The 27,991-nt window shown below is 36.4% G+C and overlaps 2 protein-coding genes across 3 annotated transcripts in view; both read right to left on the reverse strand.

Moving 5' to 3' along the window:
* ssp3 (SCAPER domain-containing protein short spindle 3) overlaps nt 1-27,991 on the reverse strand; it is a 522,155-nt gene that overhangs the window by 176,154 nt on the left and 318,010 nt on the right. The window lies entirely within an intron of this gene.
* LOC145676752 (uncharacterized) lies at nt 9,543-15,050 on the reverse strand. The gene is made up of 2 exons (XM_081747561.1): nt 9,764-15,050; nt 9,543-9,659 (listed from the first exon to the last, which is right to left on the reverse strand). The coding sequence occupies exon 1, from the start codon at nt 14,173-14,175 to the stop codon at nt 10,462-10,464; it is 3,714 nt and encodes a 1,237-aa protein (XP_081603687.1). The 5' UTR covers nt 14,176-15,050; the 3' UTR covers nt 9,543-9,659; nt 9,764-10,461.

Here is a 27,991-nt window from a genome sequence, read left to right on the forward strand (position 1 = left end):
ACGAATAATCGAGAAAATAAATTAAGAACTGAAACGAAATGTAACGATATTTTCGAGCCGTTACATTCACCGCTGCCACCAAAATAATAATAAAAAAACAAAGAGAAAAATAAATATTTTTAATGTAAACTACATCTTTAATCTGCCTATTGCTTAGTTTCCAAGCAACTTAAATTCCTGAACGATAGGACGCACCAGCAAGATATCCATTACTAATTAACACAGGGATGCGATTATACTTCCCTGGTATGTTTTTATTTCGAGTATAACCACTACAGTAAAACCATCATGCTTCGAACTTCACATACTTTCTTTCCTTTTATTTATCTTCTGAGGTTTACGCTTCCGATGTTTCCATTATATGTTCTCTTTTGATCTCATTGACGTAAATTTCATCATCTTTCAGTTCTCCATCCTTTTCTGGAAATTCATCCCTTTCATAATCACGCGACGTCCTTTCGTTTCTGATTTGGTTCTTCGTATTTCCCTTTTGTTTTATTCTTTCTCGGGTCTCTCAATTTCGTTCTTTCTCGCTTAGTAGTCTCTTTCTTTTTTTTCTTTCTCTCTTGGAAATCTTCTATCCACCTGATCTTATGTAACACTCGGTATTTATATGGTCTTCTAACAATTTCCATGTTCTTTTTCTTAAATTTCAGACGAGTTTTCTCCATCATTTCGGTCTCTCCTATTTCTCTGCCTTCCAGATTCTTCCCAATATAATTAATTTCTTCATTGTTATTGGTTCGGGATATCATTTTCTACCTTTTCAGATTTTTGCTTTCTCTTGAGTTCTCGACTTCTTCAGGATCTGACTCTTTCTTTTCATTTGGTTATCATTTTATTTAACGTCAAATCCTTACTTTTTCATCTTTTCACCATCCGCAGTCTCCTCTTCTTCAAGATTCTTTTCATTCTCGTTTTCCTTTCCAATAATTCAATCTTCTTGAAAAATACATTCATCTTAATCAGTTTTTGTAAGCTTCCCTTTCGGGTTAGGTATTACATCCAATTCAACCGTCTCATCTTTGTTCCTGTTCTCCACATTTGGAATAACATTGATTTTTGGTTTTGTGACTTTTACTACACTTTCTTCATTTACCACTCTATTTCAGCTTTTTATTTTATCAAATCTGGCTTACTCTTATACTCACCGTCTTTTTTTTTTTTCATCATCTTCATTCTGTATAGAGGACTTAAGTCCTCTAACTCATATATTATGAGTCCATTGCTATCAATTTATAATTATAATTACTTTCTTCTTTTTGATTACATTTGTTTAATGAGTCAGTTGGCATCTCAGTTTCCACATCATCCTTATTTTCTCTATCTGTATTATTAGAATCAGTTTTCTCTACGAGTTGATTACATTTGATGTTCTCTATTTGCAAGCTCAATCTTATTTCATCCACTCGGTTACGTAAGGCCACACAATGTAATTCTCTTTCCGATTAAATGATTCGCATTTCAAAAGAAGATTCTCAAATTGATCCAGCCGCATTATAATATCTTGCACCGGCTGACATATCTTATCTATAGTTTTATAATCACTTTATTTATTTATGGTCTCAACATATGAACCTTTAGTCACACTTTCGAATCTTATTTCCCTTAAATTTGCTTCTTCCGGTTTTGAAAGCTTATAATCATTATTGCAATTGTCCTTGTACACACTTCGATTGTGACCGTATTCTTCTGACCGACTATACTCTCACTTGTCAATTTAGCATAATCATCTTCATCAAAACTAAGCAGCAATACATTCTCATCAGTTATATATTTGATTATTCCATCATATTGGTGCGTTCCTTCCGTGTAAGGCGGCTAGGAGGCTTACCTCCGAGAGCTCTGGTTTGAATTCCGAGCTATAAGTATCTATACACAACATGAGATCGTACTTGCATAAAAATACAGTCAGAATAAGGCGCAAAAAAAAAAAAAAAAAAGTCCAGAAATCTGGTTTGAACACTTATCGCTTGATGAATACGATGTTTAATCACATACCTACTCCTACACCACATCGGGCAATGGCAATACCTTGCGGGTAAACATTTGTTCTGTCATTTGCCGTGCAACGTTGCTACATCGTGCTATTTTTTATCGGATCTACTGCCGATTTAAAATCCAGAGCTAAAATGTCATTGATATTTTCGTCTAATTTTTACTTCTAGTATCATCCCGCGATGAGCACGGGCGCGAGTTTTAGAACACCCTATGTAGATCTACCTAGGAACAGAATAATGCTAGAACGCTTGTCAGTTTAGCTAAATATAATTTACTGCCCTCTAAAAACAATCCTAGCTACGCTACTCTTTGTAAGATTCTTCTGTGTAAAATATGACTTAAAAAAAAAGAAAGAAAAAAACGGAAATGTCAGCTGTAATTTAACTGTTCGATTATCTTCTTTCATGTGATTTTACGTGAACTAAGTTACACGAATATAGAAAGAATAAATACGAAAAATCTACAAAACATCTATGTAGTTAAAAAAAAATTAACAGATTACATATTACATATTACCGAATATATAAATTATTGTTATTCATTTTATGTTCAAAGGAAAGTCATGGTTTATAGTTCATTCTCTTCAGCATGAAACAAGCTTACCAGAGGTGGGTGCTATTAGGACCCATAACGTACTTGAACAGAAAAAATTGGGAGTGTGTCAGGGAAATTCCCTCCAAAAATCCCTCCCATCAACTTTGGACCCCTCTGGAGTGGTCCCGGCTAAAAACACACAATCTAAATGTATCTTGAAAAAATACTATAGGGATTAAGAAATGACTGTAACAAGTTTTGTATTGGTAAATGGAATAGATATTAGGGAAAAGCTTGTATACCAATACATGTTTTCCCCTCATACCTATTCTGTCTATCGATACAAAACTTGGTACACACATTTTCCCAAAATTCTCCCAATCTTCCCTGTTGAAGTACGTTATAGGCCCCAATACATAGCACCTCTGGAAGGCTTGTTCCATGCTGAAGAGAATGAACTATAAACCATGACTTTCCAATGAACAGTGTTGATACAATAGCTTCTTCACTGTAAGTGTATGATTTTCTTTAATACTAACAGAGTTAATGAATCCCAAGGACTTACTCCGTTGTCCTTGGCACCAGTTTTTATTTTTATTTTTATTTTATTTTATTTATTTATTTATTTTTGGAGCATGGAGATATCTTTGCTATATTTATCGAATGGACTAGGTTTAATTCGGATGACCGGATGACACGTTCATGTCCGTTCCTTGTGAGTATGTTATATACAACGCTCGAAATAGGCCGTATGCTCCGGTATGATATACTCCGACACTTCTTACTTCCATTAATTTTCATAAGGGCATCTTTCATAGTGGGATTGTGCGTGTTAAATTTTTAATTGAGTGATAAAAATTTATACATTTGAAAATTCAAATGCAAAATACACAGGCTACCGCCCCTATTGTTAGGCATTTCTCGTTTCGGGCGCTGGTTACATTGGAAATATTTCGAAAACGAGAGGAATGTCAATCTTAAAGAAATGAAAAGAAAGGGAACACTACTCCCCCTAATTCGAGCACTCTGAATAACAAAGAGACGACCAAAATCGCAATTGGTTGCTGGGTTTTGAAAAGTCATTTTATTGTTTCAAAACCGAAATAGAAAATCGATCTTTAGATATTCTATTTTTAAAAAAACCGAAAACATCGTGAAATGTAAACAGCACAAGTTTCAAGCATTCAAATTCATATTCCTTTAGGATACACGTGATTTTTGTATTCAAAAGTAATTATGATAAATATTGATTCTAGCATATCATCTTGTGGAAGGTGTGTGTTGAAACTCGATAAGCCCCCCTTAGCATATTCCACTGATTGTATTATTATTGTTACTCTTCCATCGAAATTTTATTCAACCAAAGTATACGAATGATGGGTTGTATTGTTGTAGTATTAGTTCGTGGTGCTCTAAAATACATAGCCCACACAGAGTTAGCATACAGAGTGCAACCACAGTTAGCACAGAAAGCTTGTACCCCTTCTCCCAAACACAGCCGGTTAATGAACATGCTGTTTGGGCCGTAACCCAGCGGTTTGAAAACGGTCAGGGCGTGGCAGAATATTCTGACTGCATCCCTCTCTCCACGGTCATGTTTACCTGCCTGTCAGTTGGGACAGGGGAGGCAGGTCTATGTAAACCCGGGACGGCCACCGTTATTTGATCACAAGACAACACGCGATACAAAAGCCACGTCGATGAAACAGAAGAGCAAACAGGGAGAGGTCGGCTTTTCATCCACCGCTCTCTGTACACAAAGCGCGCGCGCTGTGTCTGTCTGCCTCTCTCTCTCTCTCTATCACACACACACACATGTATTACATATATGGTATATAAACGCAGCCGCTTGAAATTATCAAACGCAACTCTCACACACACATTGTTATATATATATATATATATATATATATATATATATATATATATATATATATATATATATATATATATATATGTGTGTGTGTGTGTGTGTGTGTGTGTGTTTTGTGAGAATGTGTATGTAACAGTGAACAAACCTGCTGAAATGCTAGCTGGGTATTTTTTTTCTTTCTTTCTAAATATTCGATCAACTGTAACCTACAAAAGCAAATGTTGTTAATTGAGTTAACATGAAATTGTTAATTACTTATGTGTATACAATTACATTTATTTTCTTCAAATCCCAAGAAATGTGACATGGAAGAAATGAATTCTCAGATTATTAAAATTCATCCCATTATTAATCTATCTATCTATCTACATATATATATATATATATATATATATATATATATATATATATATATATATATATATATATACCTAGTTATATCATAAATACTGTCACAAGTTTGAATGTGAATAACACAGAGAGTATTCAACACCAAGGCAATTTATTTTGGTCATGTTTTACATTGATATGTTGTACACCTGACACACGAGGTCTGTCCGGCCACTGGTCAATGATATTATGCATCACGTCCATGGGAAAATTGTTCACTGCTCGGGTCAAGAATTGTTTCAGACTGTCGACAGATGGATGCCGTTTATGGCAGACCTTTGCCTGAAGGACTGCCCAAAGTTTGTAGTCCAACGGTTAAGGTCCGGGCTGCTAGAAGGCCAATCAGCGGTAGAAGTGAAGTCGGGGACGTTCTGTGCCAGCCAGTCCTGGGTTGTTTTAGCTTTGTGGCCTGGAGCGGAATCCTGCTGGAAGGTCCACCTTTCTCCAGGGAACACGGTAGCAGACAGTGGTTTCACTATAGGTGTTAGCCTGGTACACCTTGGCAGAGGTTTTAACACCTTGTTCGCAAAAATGCAGCTGGGTTGTGCCTGAGTAGTTCATTCCCCACCAAACCATCACTGAGGCAGGATGATGTGCCCTCTGAAGCTGCCTCAGCAACTGCAGCAGATGACGTGGCATACACACGGTCATTTTGGGCGTTGTAGGCCTGCTCAATTGTGAACACTTTTTCGTCAGTGAACAGAAACTTCCTATGCAGATTGTTGGCGTAACGCCGCAACAGCATCTTTGATTTAAGGACCCTCTGCAACATTAATGTTTGGATCAGAAAGTGACCAGTCCGCCTCTTATACGCCGTAGATGTCGGTTCTCCTGAGCATAAGAGACACGGAATTTCTGCTAATGTTCATCTTAGCAGCCATCACACTTTGTGTTCGAGGAAAAACGTCTAGTTGCCAGAGAAAGAATGACTCACATCGTTTCATGGACGACATAGTTTCGCAGTAGGTTTTCGACGAGGTTGCGTTTCCTTTACGACGTTCATACATTTGAAGAAAAATTAAATTCTTTCTTAATGCACTTTAGGATTTCGAAATTTAATAACAAGTACGTTATATTTTATTTGTTTATTTATTGCAAGTATTTAGAGAACGAATGAATATTCTTGAAATGCATTTTAAATTGATTTGCCGCAAAATGTTATTGTGAAACCAAGCATGTGAAGCTACAGACAAATATATGTGTTAGACTTGAAATTCAAATAAATAAATAAATAAATACAAAATACAAACAAGTCAATTGTGAAGTCATGGAGGATAGGTTTAGTGCGGAGATCACTCATGCGGGGTGAGTAAATTTAGTCCCCGCTAGTCTTGAAGAATTTCACGCATATTTTGGAGCTTATTCGTGGATATATGGTTAGCAAACATGTCTTATGCGTGGGATACTTGGATTCGATTTCCGGTAGGAGTGATTCAAATTCAATGTCAAACAGTAGGCCTACGTCTTGATACTGAAAATGAATGGTTGAATGAATTTTCATTTGCTTCATAAACAAATGCAATCGAATGAATACCCAAATTTTAATGGATCATGAAAACATTGTTGTGTCCTATTCAACAAATAAATATTATAGATATGAGAAATAAGGGTGTTAACATTTTATCGGTTTCGAGTTATAGTATCCGTTTCAAACTGCACTGTTAATAATTATGTTGTAAGTTGAACATGTAGCCAAATGGTTTTTTACAGAATCAATTAAGAAATACATTTTGAAGGAACAGTTTGAACAGTGTTTGCAACATTAATTATTTCCCACTTCTCACTATAAAAAAGGGTTAAGTCATAACAACCATAAAAATATAGTTAAACTTGCCATGGCCATTGGGAACATAATACTTGTTACATAAACCATATTACAATTACCTGCTGTTACAAGAATCATATAAGAAAATTCTTATGTGCTGTATAAAGCATATTGTATAATTATCGTTTTTTTTTTTTAGTTGCGCTCATAATATATACTGTAATTGTGTCAATGATATAAATAATAGTATAAATCATTCCGTGTTTATGCATGCGCTGAAAAGCGTACTAAAAGCAAAAACAGCAAAGTCGCCATTTGTAATTTCAAGAATTAACTGTTTAACAATTATGAATAAATTTAAAGGAATAGGAAAGCAGTTAGAAAAACATGGACTCTGCATGAATTAATAGAGTAGTATGAAGGAAAGTTTATTCATTTAAAAGTGAAGTAAGTTTATACATTTTCTTTTGGAAATATTTATACACTAGCACTGTTATTTATATATATGCTATCAGAAAATGCAGTGTAATCGAAAAAGAGTGCTATTGTAACCTATGTGCGAGAGAATACTGAAGTGCACCCGTTGCGTCGATATATGTACGTTTGTTTCAAGAATAAAAGAAGGTTGACTTGTATGAGTTTTCGTGCTGAGAACACAGTTGATTGAGATTTACGATTATTATATCATTAAAATATAAATGAGGTAAGTTTTAGTGATCAATATATAAACGATGTATCTCACATACGGCTAGCCACTAGACCAGTAGGAAGAGTACTATTTGTATATATATATATATATAGGTTCTACAGACCTTGGTGCAAGTTAGTTATAAATCTGGGGTCCCGCAAAATGTTCCCAATCGGGCCCCGCACCGTCTATGGCCGGCCCTGTTCTTGATTACATAGAAGACGGCAAGCTACCAAAAGACGACTTATTGCTACACATGAAATTTCGCACAGAACCACTAAAAACACTACTTACAATGCTTCAAATGCAGTGGCGTAGCACACTTTTGCGGCCCCCCCCCGCAAAGTATAGAGAAGGGGCCCCACTTGTAAAGCCGACACAAGTAAGGTGGAAGTTCTACTTCTTTAAAACTTTATTCATCGCAAGACTTCAGGGCCCCTATACATCGGGCCCCCCCGCACTGCGGGGGTTGCGGGGGCAGCTGCTACGCCACTGTTCAAATGCCAAAGATTTGGGCTTTCTCAACCAACTTGGCAAGATCTACCTGGGCGCGTTAAGTGCGGCGATGTTCAAAATATTTATGAAGTTGAAAAACAATGCCGTGAAGGATCAGGGGAGCAGATTTGTCATCAGTAGTAGGCCCCCCCGTATGGCTCGCCGAGTCAGCAAAAATTTTCTCGATTCTGATTGGCTGAGAGAGGTCACGTGACGTTAGGCCCCGCCCACGCGGGAAATTCAAATTTCCAGGTCACGTGGTATGACGTCATGAGTCACCCTGCGGGGAAATCCCTCACCAGGGATTTTTGAAATTCGTTCCCTTTTACGGGTAAGATGAGTGCTTTGATACTTGATTCTGATTGGTTGACAAATGTCACGTGATCTTAGACCCCGGGATATTTGAAATTCGTTCCCTTTTATGGGTAACATGAGTGCTTTGGTACCACGATGATGATTGGTTGACAGAGGTCACGTGATCTTAGACCCCGGGATATTTGAAATTCGTTCCCTTTTATGGGTAACATGAGTGCTTTGGTACCACGATGATGATTGGTTGACAGAGGTCACGTGATCTTAGGCCCTGGGATTTTTTAAATTCGTTCCCTTTTATGGGTAAGATGAGTCCTTTGATACCTGATTCTGATTGGTTGACAGAGGTCACATGATCTTAGATCCAGAGATATTTGAAATTCGTTTCCTTTTACGGGTAAGATGGGTGCATTGGTACCTGAGGTCACGTGATCTTAGGTCCTAGGATTTTTGATTTTCAGGTATCCTCTTTGATGTATACCTTGGTACTACGATACTGATTGCCTGATAGAGGTCACATGATTTAGACACACCACATGATGAACAGATTACATGGAAATCCCTCACTCATACGTTTCATTTTATGTGTAAGATGAATGTTTTGGTACCTCGATTTTGATTGAAGGATAGAAGTCACATGATCTTAACCACACCCCAATGCTAGAAATTCAGAGTGTTATGACGGCGATCCACTCTTGACCTGGATTTTAGAATTACGTTCCCTTTTATTGATATGTACTGAAGTTCACCTTAAATATTATCGTTTTCTTTCATGGGTAAGATGGTTCTTACCTTATATGTTTACGTATGGAGATCCTGTCCTGGAATTAGTAGCCTATGTCTCTGAAAGGAACAGTGGTGAAAGAGGGGTCCATTCTTGTCGCTTGTAGATTTCTTATAACACATTGTTGTGAGTTTAAGCGATTTTTTAAACGCTCAGTAAGCGATTCATTAATGGAAACAGTGTTGCCAGATTTTTCTTACCTAAACTGCTCCGATTCTTTTCGAAACGGTTCAGCAGAGTGCAAGAAATTTTAAACTAAAATTTTTTCGAACTAAAAAAAGTTGTAACTAAAAAATTTTAAACAAAAATTTTCAAACAAAAAATTTTCGAACTAAAAATTTTGAAACAAAAATTTCAAAAAATTTCGAACTAAAAAAATTTAAACAAATTTTTCGAACAAAAAATTTTAAACTAAAAACTTTCGAACTAAATTTTCAAATCAAAAAATTTTCGAACTAAACCAATTTTTAAAAACAAGTCTCGAACTAAAGAAGTAAACCACGTTTAAAAATTTTTCAAATCATTTTTCGAACTAAAAATTAAAAACCAAATTTTGGACACTAAAAGTTCTTTAATTTTTCGAGCAAAATCATTTAATCCAAATCTTAGATATATTTTCCACCTTAAATTTTCAAGATTACCATTATTTGAAAACAAGTGTTCAGGATTTCAAGAAATAATAAAACAAATTTTTTTAGCTTGTATTTTAACGAAAGGTATGTGCTCTTCTCATACAATTTTATTAACATAATAAATACAGGATCTAGTTAATGAATATTTTGGACGTGTCATCATCTTCGAATCTTGTAGACGTATCCTGTAAAGAAAAAGAAGAAACAATGGATTACTTTATGAATTTGTTTTTTTTTTCCTCAAACAATAAAAACGAGTAAATATTGATAAGAGAGAAATAAAACTTACTCGTAAATGATGGATCTGTTTAGGCTCATCTTCCTCCTCGGGGACCAGCATTTCTTCCACTGATGGTGGTGTTGGTGGTTTATGAACTCTTCTGGGTACTGCATTTTTCTTGGTGTTGCTGCTTTATGGTCAAGATTCCCCTTAGGTACGAGATGACTACATTTCTTCCACTGATGGTGGTGTTGGTGGTTTATGAACTCTTCTGGGTACTGCATTTTTCTTGGTGTTGCTGCTTTATGGTCAAGATTCCTCCTCCGGTACGAGATGAGTACATTTCTTCCACTGATGGTGTTGGTGGTTTATGAACTCTTCTGGGTACTGCGTTTTTTTCTTCTTGGTGTTACTGCTTTGTGATTAAGGAGTGGAAAAAAGGAAAAGGAAAAAAGAAATGGCGGCCTTATTGGGTGTTTACAGTTTTTTCTTCATCTTCTTCTTTTTCCAGTTCCAACTTCTGTTTTTTAACGTACCCGTACGGAACCGTATCATAGGAATTGAGTTCTTTAAATCGACGTTTTGTGTACTGGATGTTGTACATTTTTTCTTCTTTGCGTGTGACGATGGTATGGTCTTTGGTCCTGCATATTTTATGGGGGATGGTAATGGTGACTTGTCCACGGCATTGATTTGTAATCATTTCTTTTAGCGTGTTGAAATTTAATTGTTGTCCTGCATTGTAGTTTAATGTAAATCCTCTAATTTTACATATGTAGCTGGTGATGTTGGTGTCTGGATTGTATATTTCTAAGCTGTAATTTTTTTTGCCCTCCACTAACAAATGTCTTGATGTATGCTCGTTGTCCATAAGACTCCATCTCATCCGATAAGCATCCCAAGTACGTTGAAGGTTCAATGGTTGGCTCCCCGGGCTTCTCTGTAAATATCACAGAATCCGTGTCGAAATATAAAACACGTTCCTGCAACATTTCCAGGTACTTGTACAGTTCCAGACGTGCCTGACATGTTGTAAATGCACCTAACACGACATTGGTGTTTCGGTTTTGAACAGGCACATGTTCATTGTACTCCCAGAACGCATATAACATCGTATCATTGATGGGTACAATTTGATGGAGTTTAATGTCGGGGGAAGTGAGTTTTTCATAAAATTCTTCCGCCCGATCAATAATTGTGGTCTGGCTAAAGTTTGAACGCTGCGAAAGTTTTCCAAATAGAGAGTTAACACAAAGCTTAGATAAACTTCTTCGTGCAGGATTATTTTCAATTTTGGTCGGATCCAATGCAATACCTTCACGCTCCAGGACGGTTTGTATAAATTTTGTTTTGTCTTCTTCGGTGACACAGGAACTGGGCCAGCCAGACGCTTCCATTTTCGATTTCAAAAACGTATTGATGTATTCCGTGAACAAGCCACCTGTTTTCGTGATGGGATCATATTGTTCAATGTCATAATCCCAAATTTCAAAGATCTCCACCGGTTGATATCCCAATTCTATTGCTTTCTGTATTTCATATGATACCCATGTTCCAGTGAGGCACCGCTCCTGATCGTTGTGCGTACACGTTGTTGTAGGGTCTGGGTTCATTTCTTCGGCACAAGCAGCACACAGTGGAAACAGTAGTTTCTTGTTACATCGGTAAGGCAGGAGACCATGATAAAGATGGCGACTTCGTAATATCGTCATTTTGATCAGACCATTGACTTTATTTATTGGTGGTATATTTTCATCACCCTGTAGATAAATTCTAGGATGACCTACAGGGTATTTAGCACACTTATTTATGTAAGGATAAAGCGAGACAATATCGAAATATTTTATTTTTTCTCCTGCTTTTTCGTCGACTTGGTGGTACAATTTCACACAATTGGTCCTTCCTCCAAAAAAGCTATCTCTTGGATTTAATGGTCTACGGTTCATGTACGGGTGATTCTTCAGATACGTCGCCATTGTTGGATTTTGTTTCAAGAATTGTTTAAATTCGCACTCCCACATTTCATGTACAATGTACCCCAATTCACGCAGTCTTGCATTTTTTCGTTGCGTTCGTTCATAACGGAATTCCATGGTGTCTTCTGGATTGCCGTAGATGGGCTGATTACGGCCTGTAGTAATACATACTTTACACCCGTGATAAAAACAGCCGGCATGCTCGTAGACGTGCTCCTCTAACGTCTCAGGATCTTGGTAGTAGCCATCAACATGGAATCCCGCAATAAACACTTCTTTTTGTCGGGCCGCATGTAAGATTTGTTTTCCTTCGGTTTTTTCAATGTAGGCCAGCCATTGCATTGCAGCGATCGATTGCGTACTTCTCCATCGATAGCCATGTGCCGGTAGAATTCCAATGGTGTTGGGTTTGAGGAAATTCCGGCGGAATACTAAATTGGAAGCACTGGCAATCGTGATCGTCTCCAAGAAGGGATTCACTTTGGTTTCTGCTTCAAATGACGTCATAAACGAAACGCATGCTTGTCGCAGTACATTGACATCTTGAATACAATACTTGATAATTTCCTTCTGAAAATCAAACGTGTCATTACGATGATCGTTGTACCACTGCATGAACTTGTTCCTGTTTTCGACGGCCATTTCATTTGCACCATAATACTTCGTTTCTGGAAGTGGTCCAATATATGATTGATTTTCTTTGGTGTTGAAGAAATGCGGGAAGTAGCCCTTGGTTGCGGGTAAATCGAACGCTTTTGACAATTTGCTTAATGCCATAGGCAGGAAGTTCAACGAGTCAATGAACGTCAGATTATTCAACGTTAAACTCAGTATCTTGGTCCCATTTAATATGACGTCAGGTCTCCATTGGCATTGTTCGACCATGGTCTTTAGAATAAAATGTCCATCGTAGCCCTTCGAGTTGTGAGCGAGACAGAAAATCCTATTTATATTGGGACGACGTTCCCGCAAGTACTGGAGAAAATCATAAACTGGATCCTCTCCTTGGAAAATATGCTGGCGCTGACCACACGTACTGCAAGACTGCTTGATATTATCGTTTTCAACACATGCATAACATACTTGTTGTGCAACCAATAAATTCGGAACGTGTACATACGTATTATCGCCAATATTCGTGTCCTGCATAGATTCTATATCGTAGAAAATCAACAAGGCTTTCTTTGCGTGCATGAGTGAAGGAACACCAGGTTTCAAGCATTGTCGATCGGGAAGCATAAAACATTGATGGGATCCTGGAACAATCTTCTTACAAACATTGCAAAAGATCTCATTACAGTCATGAATGCGTTGTCCACTTCGTGCAAAAGAATATACTCTGTAGCATTTAGTACATTGCTTCACCATTCTACATACAGGTTCCCCTTGATGATATACAATATTACGATGATTGTTAAAACATTCTTCGCCGTAAAATTGACGATTGCAGTCTTTGCACAGCACCGGCGTTTGGTTCTTGTCACATAGAGGTCTCTGTAAACATTTGGAGCATGTTACAGGACAATTTTTCACATGTTCATTACGTTTACTATACTTTTTATGGCACGCTCCACAGTAGAACTTGGTTGCAAAACAAGCAGTTAAGGATTGGATGATATCAAAGTGTCCAGCTAAACAAATTAAATTTATGGGAGTGCGATTTTCATCGTTGGGCCCCTCGTACATGATATCATGGCCTGTGAAACTAGTATAAACAGTAATTTTATATTCTTTGAGGTATGATTGGAATTGCCGAATTTCATTTACACTGGCACCATGATCCAAATTCACTCCTGCATTTGAACATAACGCATCGACTTCATCGTCCACAACACATTTTCTCTGATTTTTATATTGCTTATGTCGTTTCATATCTGTATTCTTGTATTTTTTCAGGCCAATAGCAATGACAAGGGCGTACGCCAGGCACCTTGAATCTTGATTTTGTACACGTACAATCCCTCGCTTGCTACGTAACAATTCTTCATTTTGTAGTATTCCTTGTCGCAAACCGCCATAGCCACGTGGAATATCCACACGATGGAAATGAACGGTGAATGGCTCATGCAGGAGAAATGCACTGTTACTTTGTAAAACTCTTTCGAACGAGGCCCACATCGTTTCCAGTGTTAGGTTTCGTGCTTGGCGAAAACTCACCCAAAATGGTTTATTGGTGTTGCGTGGCGATATTACTTTTAAACCAACCATCGCCTCATCGTCGACATTGGCTAATAAATGGTCCAGCATTGCTTGGAAACTATTATGCACGTATTGGATAATATCGGTTCCTACGGGCGGTGCGTTAAATTGAATTTCGAGCATTCTGCCCTCAATGTTAAATCGTCTATAATGACGAGTGATTTCATTGCGAACAGTAAAACCCGATTCGGCCATGGTTAAAAATGAAAACAAACAAAGAGGTACAATTCCGATAAATGTGTAAGGGAAAAAGGAATTGAGCAGCGTGAATTTACTACAAAAGAAAAGAAGAAAAATCTTAATCATCTGATAAACAGGAAATCATAACATTCATGATAAATTCTTAACTAAGTAATTCATGTAAAGGTCCTGAGTTTGATTCCCTGACGGTGGCGTTCAGAATCTCATTATTAAAGCACGTGTACTAGAAATTAAAGTTTTTTTAAAAAATAATTGTTACTGAAATGAGTGTTTTATTGCTGTCAAACTCGAGACCATTACATCAGCATGTAACTGACCTACCATTCTATAGTGATAAAAAGAATGCATGAAATGAATCAACAGTACTGAGATGTGATAAAGCACGCGTAAGCATTTTTTCTACTCACAACGACCTTTAAATGATGCGTTTGCAAGTTGAAGAGATTCATCAAACATTAACGTTACGCATACGTAATTGTCAAAACAAAATCTGTATAGCGTAAATCTTTTAACCAAATATTCATGCACTCTTTTTTATTATTTAAGCGGTTAGCGTACATGCTTTCTAACGTGGAAGGCCCTGGTTCAATCTTCGGTGGGGTTTGCTTTTCACATCGGATCGCTGTCAAGCCTTTTTTGAAATGTATTATTCTCACGCGTTATCATACATTCTTTTCAAAACTAAGCTAAGTGGTTGACGTACACAGCTCTGGCCCAGGTTCAATCCAGGGCGGTTGCTCGAATATCACGTTAACCTGAAAGGACGCTAAACTAAAACAATGTTTCAAAGGGTATCGAACAATATTATTCTCAGGCATAGTTTCTGAAATTTTGTAATGCATTCTTTTCAAAACTAAGCACACACATCTTTGACCATGGTTCAATTCCCGACGGGAGTTCACATTCAACATTAAGCTGAAGGGACGCTAAACCATATCATTTATCGTGCTTAGTTTTAATGTGTGTGGGTTCCTGATTCGTACTCCCACTTTCCCATTCCACTAATTCCACATAGTCTAAATATTTCGTACTAAAAGTAAAACAGTGTATTAGTGATCCTCTCACAAATATAAAATAAAAATGATTTTTCGAATCTTGTGTGAAAAATAAAATCTCACTGAACTTACCTCAAATTCAATGAACAAAAAGTCGGTGCAGTAAAACTTAAATGAAGACACTTTTAAAAGTAGACCTTCTCACTTGATAGTTGAGAGCGGTGTAGGATTTGAAAAATGAAATTTAGATTTTTATTTAGGTCGCTGTGAAAACGATGTCATCATCAACCAATCAGAAACGAGGAAATTTATAAAATGACATCACAACGAACCAATCAAAACGCTCGCTGCTTTTGTCATGAATCACGAACCAAAACGATGTGTAACAATCGATCGTGACGTCATTCACGTTTCTCAATAGTTACAACATCTAGTATCGCAATTCCGATCATGACATCATCCCAAAATGCTTTCTGCCAGGATCATGTCACTACCTGTCGTAACTGTGACAACATTTCATTTTCCTCATATTCCATACGAGAATGTCAATGTTTGCTTTTTTCATGAATCATGCTGACACGTTCGTAGTAAAACTAAAGTAATACGATCGGCTGACGTTTGCATTTTCAATCATATGTGCTTCTATGTCAACACACAAAGAAGTCTATCAGCATTTTATTTTAATCCACGAACGGAAGCGTTACACTGCCAGATTTATTTTCTTAAAGTATAAGTGCATCCTTTTCAAGGACCATGGTTCGAAACCCACCAAGCACGATTAAAACCGAATTCATTCATAGCTAAGCGGTTAGGATACACGTCTTTGGTTTGAAAGACCTGAGTTCGATTCCTGGAGAAACATTTCTTAGGATTTTTCTTAAACTTGGTTTAGTTCAAAATTTTTTTGTTTCAATTTTTGGGTCGAAAAAATTTTGATTTGAAAATTTAGTTCGAAAGTTTTTAGTTTAAAATATTTTTTTTCGTTCGAAAAAATTTTTAATTTTTTTGTTCGAAATTTTTTTGGGTTCGAAAATTTTAAAAAAAAATTAGTTCGAAAATTTTTTGATTTGAAAATTTAGCTCGAAAGTTTTGTTTAAATTTTTTTTCGAAAAATTTGTTTAAATTTTTTAGTTCGATTTTTTTTGAAATTTTTGTTTCAAAATTTTTAGTTCGAGAATTTTTTGTTTGAAAATTTTTGTTTAAAATTTTTGTTACAATTTTTTTTAGTTCGAAAAAATGTTAGTTTAAAATTTCTTGCACTCTGCGGAACCGTTTCGAAAAGAATCGGAGCAGTTTAGGTAAAAAAAAAATCTGGCAACACTGTTTCCATTAATGAAGTGCTTACTGCGCAATAAAACGCTGAGCGTTTAAAAATCGCTTAAACTACAACAATGTGTTATAAGAAATCTACATGCGACAAGAACGGGACCCTCTTTCATCATTAGAGAATAAATGTATCCTTTTAGAGACACGCTAATTCAAGTACAGGATCTTCATACGTAAACATACAAGGTAACAGCCATCTTGCACATAAAAGGAAACGATAATATTTAAGATGAACTTCAGTACAGTAACAATAAAAGGGAACGTAATTCTAAAATCTCTGGTCAAGGGTGGATCGCCATCATATCACTCTGAATTTCCCGCATGGGCTGGGGGCTAAGATCATGTGACTTCTATCAACCCAATCAAAATCGTGGTACCAAAGTACTCATCTTACACATAAAATGAAACAAATGAGTGAGGGATTTCCCCACGTTATACCATGTAACCTGTTCACTGTGTGGCGGGTCTAAAATCATGTGACCTCTATCAGCCAATCAGTATCGTAGTACCAAAGTAAACATCAAAATTGATACCATAATTTAAAAAATCCTAGGACCTAAGATCACGTGACCTCTATCAGCCAATCAGAATCAAGGTACCAAAGCACTCATCTTACCCGTAAAAGAAAACGAATTTCAAAAATCCCGAGTGATGAATTTCCCCGCAAGGGTAAAACATGACACCATACCATATGACCTGTTCACCGTGTAGCGGGTCTAAGATCATGTAACCTCTATCAGCCAATCAGAATCGAGGTAGCAAAGTACTCATCAAAGAGGATACCCAAATTTGAAATATCCTAGAGTCTAAGATCACGTGACATCTGTCAACCAATCAGAATCAGGTATCAAAGCACTCATCTTACCCGTAAAAAGAGAACATTTTTTTAAAAAAAAAAAGTCCCAAAGCCTAAGATCACGTGACCTCTGTCAGCCAATCATCATCGTGGTACCAAAGCACTCATGTTACCCATAAAAGGGAACGAATTTCAAATATCCCGGGGTCTAAGATCACGTGACATTTGTCAACCAATCAGAATCAAGTATCAAAGCACTCATCTTACCCGTAAAAGGGAACGAATTTCAAAAATCCCTGGTGAGGGATTTCCCCGCAGGGTGACTCATGACGTCATACCACGTGACCTGGAAATTTGAATTTCCCGCGTGGGCGGGGCCTAACGTCACGTGACCTCTCTCAGCCAATCAGAATCGAGAAAATTTTTGCTGACTCGGCGAGCCATACGGGGGGGCCTACTACTGTCATCAGTGGCGTATTTAGAAGGCTATCGGGCTCAACCTCACCCCGAAATAAATTTGTTAGTTTTTCGCATTCCACGTACAACAATAATTCTTCTTACCATTTCTAAGTATATCACTGATTTTCCATTTTCTTATGTTCTTTGTTCAGAAATAATACTGTATTTGTCAAATTTCATTCCATGTAAGAACTGCGTCCTTTTGTTCTTTCTTTCGTTCTTTCTACTTTTCTGTTTCTTTTTCTTGGCGTTACTTTCTTTCATTTCGCCTATCATACTTTATCGACCTTATCATACTTTATCGAATTACTACATATTGATGAGACTACTAAGCGTACTACAACACGAAGTTCAGTTTGAAACACTACAGAGTACGATTCTTTTTATTAAAAAAATGCCAAAAGCCAAGATAAATCAATTTCATCTTACATTCCCTTGTCGCAGTCGGACACAAATCATCACACTTATCCCAAAAAGCACTTTCTAAGTCAGATTATTGGGGGGGAGCAGTTTCCCCAAGGTCCAAGATTGGGAGGACATGTCCCCCTCGTCCCCCCGGGAATTGCACCAGTGTATTATTGGACATATCAATACGAAAATAAGGCCAGACACACACCAGGGAAATGTGTCAAATGTAAAGGCGCTAATTATTTCGGATGTCCGCGAATACAAATTCTACAAGCAAAAAGGAAAACAACACCAGCAAGCACAATCCCACATTCAGCACCTCTTCAAGACATCATTGCTACATCTACTTCAAGGCCTGAGCCTACAATATCATGCACTATCGCAGCTTCGACAGCCAACACGTCCCCTGATTATAATTCATCCTCTGAAGACTTCATCCAAACTACTAAAGAACATCTTCAACTTCTGAAGGATCTAAACCTGATCAACATAGTACATACGCTACGCACTTACATGTCAAAGCTGAAAGCTGCGCCAGATCTGGTCAGCAAATTCACCATCCTCATGGCTTGTTATAAGGTGCATTTTCTTCTTTATTTTGTGTTGTTCTGTATTTGATGAAATGAAGTGTAGATAACAGAACACAAGGATATATGATGTTACTTGTGACGTTGGTGTTAATCTTCTGCCTAAGGGCTACTCAGACACGCCACTAACATATGATTCACGGCCTCTTCTCTACTGGTTAAAGAGTTTACACTTGTCATAAAACCAGGCTGTGAAATTTTAACTAATCAGAGTTTGAATTTCTACGGACAATCGCTCAAGCACCGCACTGTTACAGTAAGGGTGGATCTGACTTTTACGATATAAAATGGTAGTGTTTGTCATATGCCAAATTACGATGAATTTCAATTAAATTGTCGCGGCATAATTATTTCCTTGGTGAATTATCGATCCGTTTTAGTAGGAAAAATGATGAAATTTGAAAGTCCCGAATCAAGGTAAGTAGACCAACATAGAGGGAAAAATTGTAAAATTTTCCATATAATTATGCGTACAGTCCAAATTTAAAATTTCCATGTAATTAAGCTTACAGCACAAATTTTATGTCTATTTTTCTCACAAATTTTTGAGTAGATTGCCCTGTGCTCTAAGCCCTCCATATAATAAACATAAGCTTCAGCAATTACAGAGGTTGTTCAGTCTACATTTGGCCAATTTCGACTTACCTAAAAATTTAGAAGAATCCATGGTGCCAGGTCTGTAAGTGCTCGATGTGTTTCCCTTGGTTCCTAACAATAGCCCGACAGCGTAATTTCCACTGTAATAGGCTTCTCTGAAGAACTGGGAGGGGATTCTTGTCCCATTCCCTTTGCACAGCTTTCCAAAGTCCTTCCACAGTTGCCATACGCCGTTTTCCCAAAGCCCGCTTTAGCAATCCAAATCCACAATAGTCCACAGAACTTGCATCTGGAGATTTAACAGGCACCTCATTGAAAGGTATTACCTGTATACCACTTGTCTCCTCCATCTCCTTGTAGAATGCGAGGGACGATCGTGAGGTATGTGATGAGGCCTTGTCCATGTGAATGCGCACCAGATTGGCGTCATTTCCGTACATTGTTGGAATCTCATGCTCGTAGATCGGCGCATGATCTGCTCCTGAAAATACTGCGAATTTATTTTCCAGCTCTTCGCACCCTACGAATCTTCAGTTTACCTCGGTAACAGTAGCCAGTATCGACCATGAACCCTTTCGGGAAGGATTCTTTATAGACACGGACCCACCTTCTGAAGTTCTTGGCGCCTTTCACTCGGTACATGATGACTCTCGGTTTGCCGCAGTCGGAAAGGTAATTCCATGCTTCATCGAGCGTTACGACGTACATCCACCTTTGTTTTACCAGATGCCGTTCGTACAGCTTCCAGGCGTTACACTTTCGTTCCTTTTGGTGGACATCCGTGAGAAAATGGCCGCGAGCTGTCATGTGTTTTTCCAGCTTGAGTTGTTGGTGTAACGTCCGGCTCACAGTCCCCAAAGACATGTCAAGACGATTAGCCATACACCTTTGTGTTGGCGGATTTTCTTGCATTGCCATTTTGTGAAGTTTCCTCTGCATGTTGGAGGTGTCCTTGGTGCATTCCCGCTTCCTAGGCAACTTCGTTGGTGATCCAAATGATGGAACTTCGTTGCCCTTGCACTTTTTAATAACATTTTTATTCCACTTAAACTGATGTTGCAACCATTCTTCTTGCACTGTTTTCTAATAGAAACACTAGAGGGGGCTCATAAAGAGCCGCAACCTAGCTTTCCCAAAACCGGCTTAGTTTGGGCGGCATTTGGGTCACAGAGCGAAAACCCACACTTGGAAACATAATTAACACAACACACAACAATGGTCCTGTTTTGTGCGTTATTGTCGTCCGCGCAGAAAAACAACTCCGTTCCCAGCAAGCCACTGCACAACACTACAGGACGCCACGAGCCAGGTCGCGTGAGTCCATTCTGCCCGGGAGGGGGAAGGAACGAAATCGGCCAAATGTAGGCTGAACAACCTCTGTAGTAGAAAGCAATGGATGTATGAAACGAAGCACTGTATTTCTTGTTCCCTAATTAATTATTGTTTCTGTTTTTTTTCTCAACTAATATCGATCGTTTTCGATTATTTTTACAAACCAACACATTACCAATTTTCCATACATAGAAAATGCCCCCATAAAAGAGAATTTAAAAAAAATGCTACGACGCATTCTGTTTATTTTCAATAAAGAATTAATATACTGAATTTCAGCTCCGCAAGTTTAAGGAAAAGAAATACTCAAATTGTTTCGCAAAAATTCGGACCCCACTACTCCCTTAGGATAACGAAAGCGATATCATAACATCCCAGGTTGGATTAAAGCCTAACTATATCTCAAAAGTCATTTCATTTAACTTCGCAATTTGGCCGTGATGATCAGGCACACATAGTTACATTCATTTTTTTATATAATAATTGATATATTACAGTGATTCAATTTTTTTTTTTCTCCAGGAGTTAGCTCCTCTAAAAACTCTCAGGCTGTGTACTTCGTAAGTCAAGTAGTAGTTTAAGTCCTATTGCTATTATTACAATTACAAATATCAATATGCAAAGGTGTCTGAAGTTCTTTTTTCACTTAGATATACTCATCTCAGGTAAGATGACAGAAACAAATGAAAAATGAAGGGAAATTGAGGTCTTGAAAGTAAAACGTAGACAAATTCACCAGTGTTTAGAAGATGCTGTATACAATGCACTGAGCAAAGTGGGTCGGTAGGTCAGAGTGGGTCATGGTAGATGATGGATCGCAGTGGGCCACATGCTGTTGACCCACGACCGACTCAAAAAATTGACCCACTCATTTGTGGTACAGTCGCAAAAGAAAGTATTCTTCAGTCGACAAAATTCTTTTCTTAATAACTCAACAATAAATTAACCTATTACATTACTGATTTTGGCAACTTATCAAATTATAACTATCCTATGAATAACAACAAAAAGATTCAAATTAATTCATTTGTTCCCCAGTTAATGGCAAAAGAAAATTTATCAACTGTCAAATACTTTCTTTTCCGTGAGTATGTATAATAGTGTTGACAAAACAGAACCTTGAGGAACTCCGGCCCGTAGGATGAAGTGATGTGATTGTATCAACGTGTTAAGCGATTTACAAAATACTATTACATATATATATATATATATATATATATATATATATATATATATATATATATATATATATAATGTGTGTAAGTGTGTATAAAGTAAAAAGCACAAGCAAATAAGTACAACTCAGAAGTAACACAGTTGGAAATTAAATAAGTAAACATAATTTACCTTACATAATAACACCATTTGATACTTTACAGTTACAATTACTTAAAATTATGTAGTGTAGTTTTATTTATTTTTTTAAATAAACCTACAATCAAACTTTGGCAAATATGGGCCCTATACTACATGTCTTTTTGCAATCCAGTGTTGCACAGGGAACACGTTTCATTTTAAAATAATAATGAATAATATATTAATTTAAATTTTGTAACTATTTGAAATTGTAAAACAAGTTTATAAACACACTATATTTTCTACATCGCTTTGGATTTTTTTTTTTTTTTAAATTAAAATCGTCAACTTCCAAACAACTTTTCAGATATTGAAATGCTAACGTTCTCACAACTTGAAATAATTTTCCGTTCGAAACTTTTTTTTTAATACGTTTAAAAGCAAACTGTTTCATTGCTACCTTCAACAAAGAAATGAAAAAAAAAAAGCCCCCGATCACTTGTCGTCACATAGACACACCAGGCAACTTATCCCCTCCACCTCCTTTCATTCAAGGTCTGCTAGATAATCAAATTCATAATAGTGGCGTTCGGCTGGCCCATTAGGAAATTACACCACAGGATGACCGCTGGCAGAAAGGGAGAGAGTCAGTCACATGACTCACTCGGCTACAATCGCAGATGGAGATGGGAGTAGCAATAATATTGATGGATAGGTTGTATACAAAACGAACAATAACACAGTAAACGACAGAAGTTTATTTAAATCATTTATCACAACCATTGCCTATGAAATCTATTACGTTTTTACTTTTCCATCTAGTTTATTTCAGATATAGAAGTTCGTCTACATAAATTATTGCTCGATGCATGCTTCGAGGCCAAGGGAGACTGGTGACGAGATGCATGATAATGATGGAACGACGGAAGTGGGAGGAAACGGGAGAAAACCGAGTAAACATACGTACATGTTTATCCACCACAAAGCTCACTTTGCGCGAGCTTCGATCTAACCAGGGACCCCAAGCACCAGAAGTGAACGCTCTACCACTGAGCCACTGTAACCCCATTGTTCATAATAGAATTATATATTGTATGATGGTAGTTCTTATAAGTCAATAAACACTTTTCCCTTCGTTGAACTGAAGTGATTCCATTAATTCAATGAATCAAAAATACCGCTTTAAGCCATTAAAGCAAATTAGTCGATGTTAATACCTCACTCGAATTTATACTATTAATAACTATCTCAGCTAAAAACCTACAGCAAGACATAAAAACTAAATACTTTATATGTTAATATTTGCTTTATATTAAGTTATCGATCTGTTCTAGGCAAGTATTAAATTTACATACCCATATCAATTCCGATTCCTTCTACTTACAAATTTTGCTGACCAAGTATCATATCGAAACGAATTATAAACACAACTCTTATAAATACGGATGTCGCGATAGCAATGCAAAATAGAAATTCGAATTCCTACCGACAGTGAATTTCTGGGTGCTTTGGACTACCGGATGATAAAGTAATAGGAAGGTAAAGTGCCAAGCTCTACAACGATCCTTTCATTTTTTTTTTTAAATTCGAACTTATTAATGGTACCGGGGTTTCTAAAAAAAATCAGATTGGGTTTATATTAATATTTTCCCCAAAAGACGCATTAGGGTTTAGGTATTTTCGGGGGATATATTTAATTTAGCTTAGCTTAACGTTAGGAAACTCAATGCGGAATGTAGATGTAATCTGCAAAGTGTGGGAAAATGAGCGCAAATGCGATATACATGGCAACGTATTTGTTGACTTGGAGCGCAAATCGCTATTATAGTGCTCTTTGATTGTAAGAAACGAGCAAAATTTGATTTTCTGATAGGTTTATCGGGATAATAACAATATTACTGTAACTAAAAATGAAACCGACACTCACTCACGTAACCTTCCGGCAACTACACATAAGAATAAAATAATAAAACATTTTTTTTAAAACAAAACATGTTTCCATTTAAAAAATTTACAAATTAAACACACTAAAGAGTAAAAAATAAAACAAATTGTACTAAAAACAAAAAAAATATTCTTTCTCAAGAAAAAATGTTTCTTGAAAAATATTTATAGCATGACTAAAACGACAAGCAATGGAGCGCTCTCATACGTAATCAATTTCCAACGTATGAGAGCGAACTCCATGCTTTTCTTTATAATCATTAATATTTTTTTTCTAAAAAAGGAAGTTTTTTGAAAATAATATTTTTTTCTTTCTATCGCTGTAGAAATTTGTTTGTTTCCCTTCGAACATGCTTGCCGAGATTCGGTGTCTTCTGACACTATAGTCTACCTGAGAAAGATTTAAAAATTTCACAAAAAGATATATATATATATATATATATATATATATATATATATATATATTGGTGGGGTCAAATGAAGAAAAAGCCTAAGACTAAAAGGGCATTGCGTGATTTACAATTAATCGCAGACCCAGTTCCTTATTTTATCCACAAAAGCATCTCCTTTTTCGTGCATATTATAAAAGCTTAATTATTTTTTTTAATCATCTTTTGTTATATTTCCACATTCAATCTGTTTAAGATCTGTCTCCTTCCACAGTATGAAACGTAATTGACGAAGATTTCTTGGATATTATACTGCACACGCAACCTGCAGAGCATGTTTTGTTCCATAATTGAATACGATAGAGGTTAGTACAGTGCAATATTAATAACATACAAAAAAGATAAAGTAATAATGGAATACTGTGTTCTACCATTGAATGATGTCGGGAAATAAGTTAAATTAAAATTGCAAGATTCGTTTAACCAGCATACAGTTGAAACATTGTAGGTTAAAGAAAAGCATGTCAAATTAATTAAGTTGGTTTGAAGTAATACATCTCGAGCAATGCAACTACTAGACAAAATTTTGGGGGGTAGGGTTTATTCTTGAATTAGGGTTTACAATACGCACGAGTAATCTGTTTTGTTTTCCTTTGGTCTTATTGTCGGGAAAACATGGCAGTAGACAGGGGATTATAATGCCGAATATTTATACCGTATAGGTCTATCCTAATGGAAGCTAATGAAGGACGACATATCACGAAAGTAATAGGGAAAAGAAGAAATAGTATGCTTGGCCATTTTATTCGGCACTCCGATTGGATCACCGTGCTGATAGAGGGAAAGGCGGAAAGAAAACCAGGAGGAGGAAAATCAAGGATACAATATCTAGATGCAGTTACGAAAAAGAGACCTTATCAAAGTATAAAACAGCTCTCCCAAGGAAGAGAAAAGCTTTAAAATTGCCATGTTGCCCACCAACTTATGGTTGAGCTGAACAAGAAGATAAGTCTAAGCAACCAGTAACAATGAATGAGATTTTTTCCTTATATTAGTAATTCCACCCAATCTGCTTCTCTGTTACGTTAACACGACATGAGTCATTTGCACTGAAGATGCACCGTATTACAACAACTGAAATGGATTGAAATTCGATCAATTTATTGTTGCGCTACTATAGTCTTATGACAGACAGCGTTGCTCTGTTGACAATAGCTGTTGTAATGTTTAAAACATTAGTTCTATAAATGAGTATACCGCAACAACGTTTAAATCAATCTGCCATTTATGTATATCTAGGAATCCCAATGCATCTTAACACTTTTTAATCATTACATTGCCGCAATTCCCTTGTTTCTTCGTCATGTGAAATCAAGACATAGGCTCATGCTGGTTCTGTCAGTCCTACTCTTCCACCAGATGAAAACTTGAATTTACAGCACATGTTCCATAATGAACTCGAAGTGACGAATTCTTTAAGAATATAGAGAATATGTTCATCCTGGACGGCGTTCTACGATGCGTATGATGGCTGGATTTTGACGTAATATTCAAAAACAAGTACGGTAGTTCTGTCTCTTCTATGTTCCAACACAACGAGGGCCCAATGCGCTATCTATTGGTGAAATTTTAGTGACGATATATCAAATCAAATGGCCTTAATTGTGAATGTGTGTTATTAATTTTTCCTGGTTCCTAATATTTCCATTTGTATGAAAATTAATTACTATATAGATTTTATAGTGGTGTCGACTTTCATCTCTTAACAGTTATAGACAGTTTTTTTTTTTTTTTTTTTTTTTTTTTTTTGACAATAAGTCATTCTACTAACACGTTTAAAAGGTAACATAATCCTACATATCGTTTTTCATTCGTTGACCTTATTGATGTGTAAAACTTCAATTTCACAGTTTATTGTACGCATTAAGCAATTTATAAATGAGAAAATACCCAATCTGACTAGTTTCGAAATATCTACCACAAATATTTAACATATTAATGATAAAGAAAACAGTTCATCTATCACTATCACTGTGCTGTAAATCAAACTTACATTATCAAACGCTACATGCATTTCGTATTGACGCCTTCGCCGCCACACAACAGGAAATCATTGATCTGAGGGGAAAACCAACACGGACGCGGTAGCACGTGGCCAGTAAAACGTGAGGGCGTGAAGATTTCAATCTATTACAAGACAGAATGCATAGCAAATAACTATTGCTTCACAGTAAATTAGACAGTAAATTATATATATGATTTTTTAAGCAAATATGGACCGTGATAATCTACAATCAAAGCTGCTGTCTCCCTCAATACTACGTTCTTTGAAAAAATAAACAGTGCGTAGTATCTGGTTAAGTAGAACGAAAATCGAAGAATTACCTAGAAATATACTACACCGAATTTGCTGAATTGTCAAGAGTAATAACGAAAAATAAACAATAGAAATCCAGTATTTAAAACGTACTATCAAAAGAAGTGATCAGTGACTGAAATATCTTATTATTGCTAATAAATCAAATATTCAGTTCTTAATTATAGATCTAAATTATGAATTTCTTCACTTAATTAAATTCATACTTCCCTCATTTATAAAACTATACCACTAATTTTTGCAAACTTAGACAATGCAAACATTGTGTACTCTATTCTGACTGAGTAGTGTATTAACTCCAGTGTTCGAATCTTTAGTACAAGGTAGTTTTTGTTAAAGTTCGAGTTTTGAGTTTGAGTTTTACGTCCCACACTTATGTCGGTTAGGCTAAAGGAATATAGTTAAAAGTTCGAATACATAAATTCACAGAATTGTATAGTGTAACTTTATGTTCATGAAGAAGCTTTTTATACATAGAATTAACTCCGTAATTCCATATGTTGAACGAGATAGACTCTTACAATACCACAGAGGTTCATTAGAAAGTTTCATCTATATAGGAGATAGACGAACAAACAGAAAGGAGAAAGAAATTGCTCTGTGCAGCATGAACAATCTTAACGATGATGCTTTTTGTCAAGCTCTAACATTAAATTTTTAATTCCGATCTCATCAGAACACATGAATAATCTTTAGGATGTTAATAATGCCAATATATAATTGTGAATTTAATTGTATACTTACATCTTATTACAGGCTATATCTTATTACATTACATATAATCGGAATTAGCTAATAATGACAAATGAAATAAGTTGATGAACCATTTGTCATTTGCTGTAAAAGCGAAAAATCCTGTTAGTGCCAATTTATTACAGACACCAGAGACATGTATATCCGGTATCTATAATAAATACATTTAACGAAACCAAATTAGTGTTAAAATTTTGTATAACAATAGACTGCTTGGTTTCAGTCTAAATGTTCCTTTTCAATATAGAGGCTCAATGAAACAGGACTAACTCCAACTGATATCCCAATCCCTAATTTAGTTTGTACTTGAGAAGCATGTCTATGGGGATCGAATTCACGCGCACAAAAAGGACGTGTTGGCCAATTGTTTATAAAAGCACTACATATATTGGACCTAAGTATGTAGAACCTTACAGCAAGACATATACGCCCGTAAGGTCCCTCAGCAGAAACTTGTACTTCAGTTATATATATATATATATATACACATTATATATACACTAGCTGAACCTGCATTCCTTACACAGCGCATCACTCATATATGAGCATGAATCTCCTTGTTATTCCTCACATCTGTACATGTCCCTTTGTAGACACAAGTGAAAGAAATCTTGGTAAAAATCGGCAAGAGATACCGTAAAGGGGAGATTTTTTTCGATTAC

Source organism: Thermobia domestica, chromosome 2, assembly GCF_964235325.1.
Source record: "Thermobia domestica chromosome 2, izTheDome1.hap1.1, whole genome shotgun sequence".
In the NCBI taxonomy this organism is placed as follows: Eukaryota; Metazoa; Arthropoda; class Insecta; order Zygentoma; family Lepismatidae; genus Thermobia; species Thermobia domestica.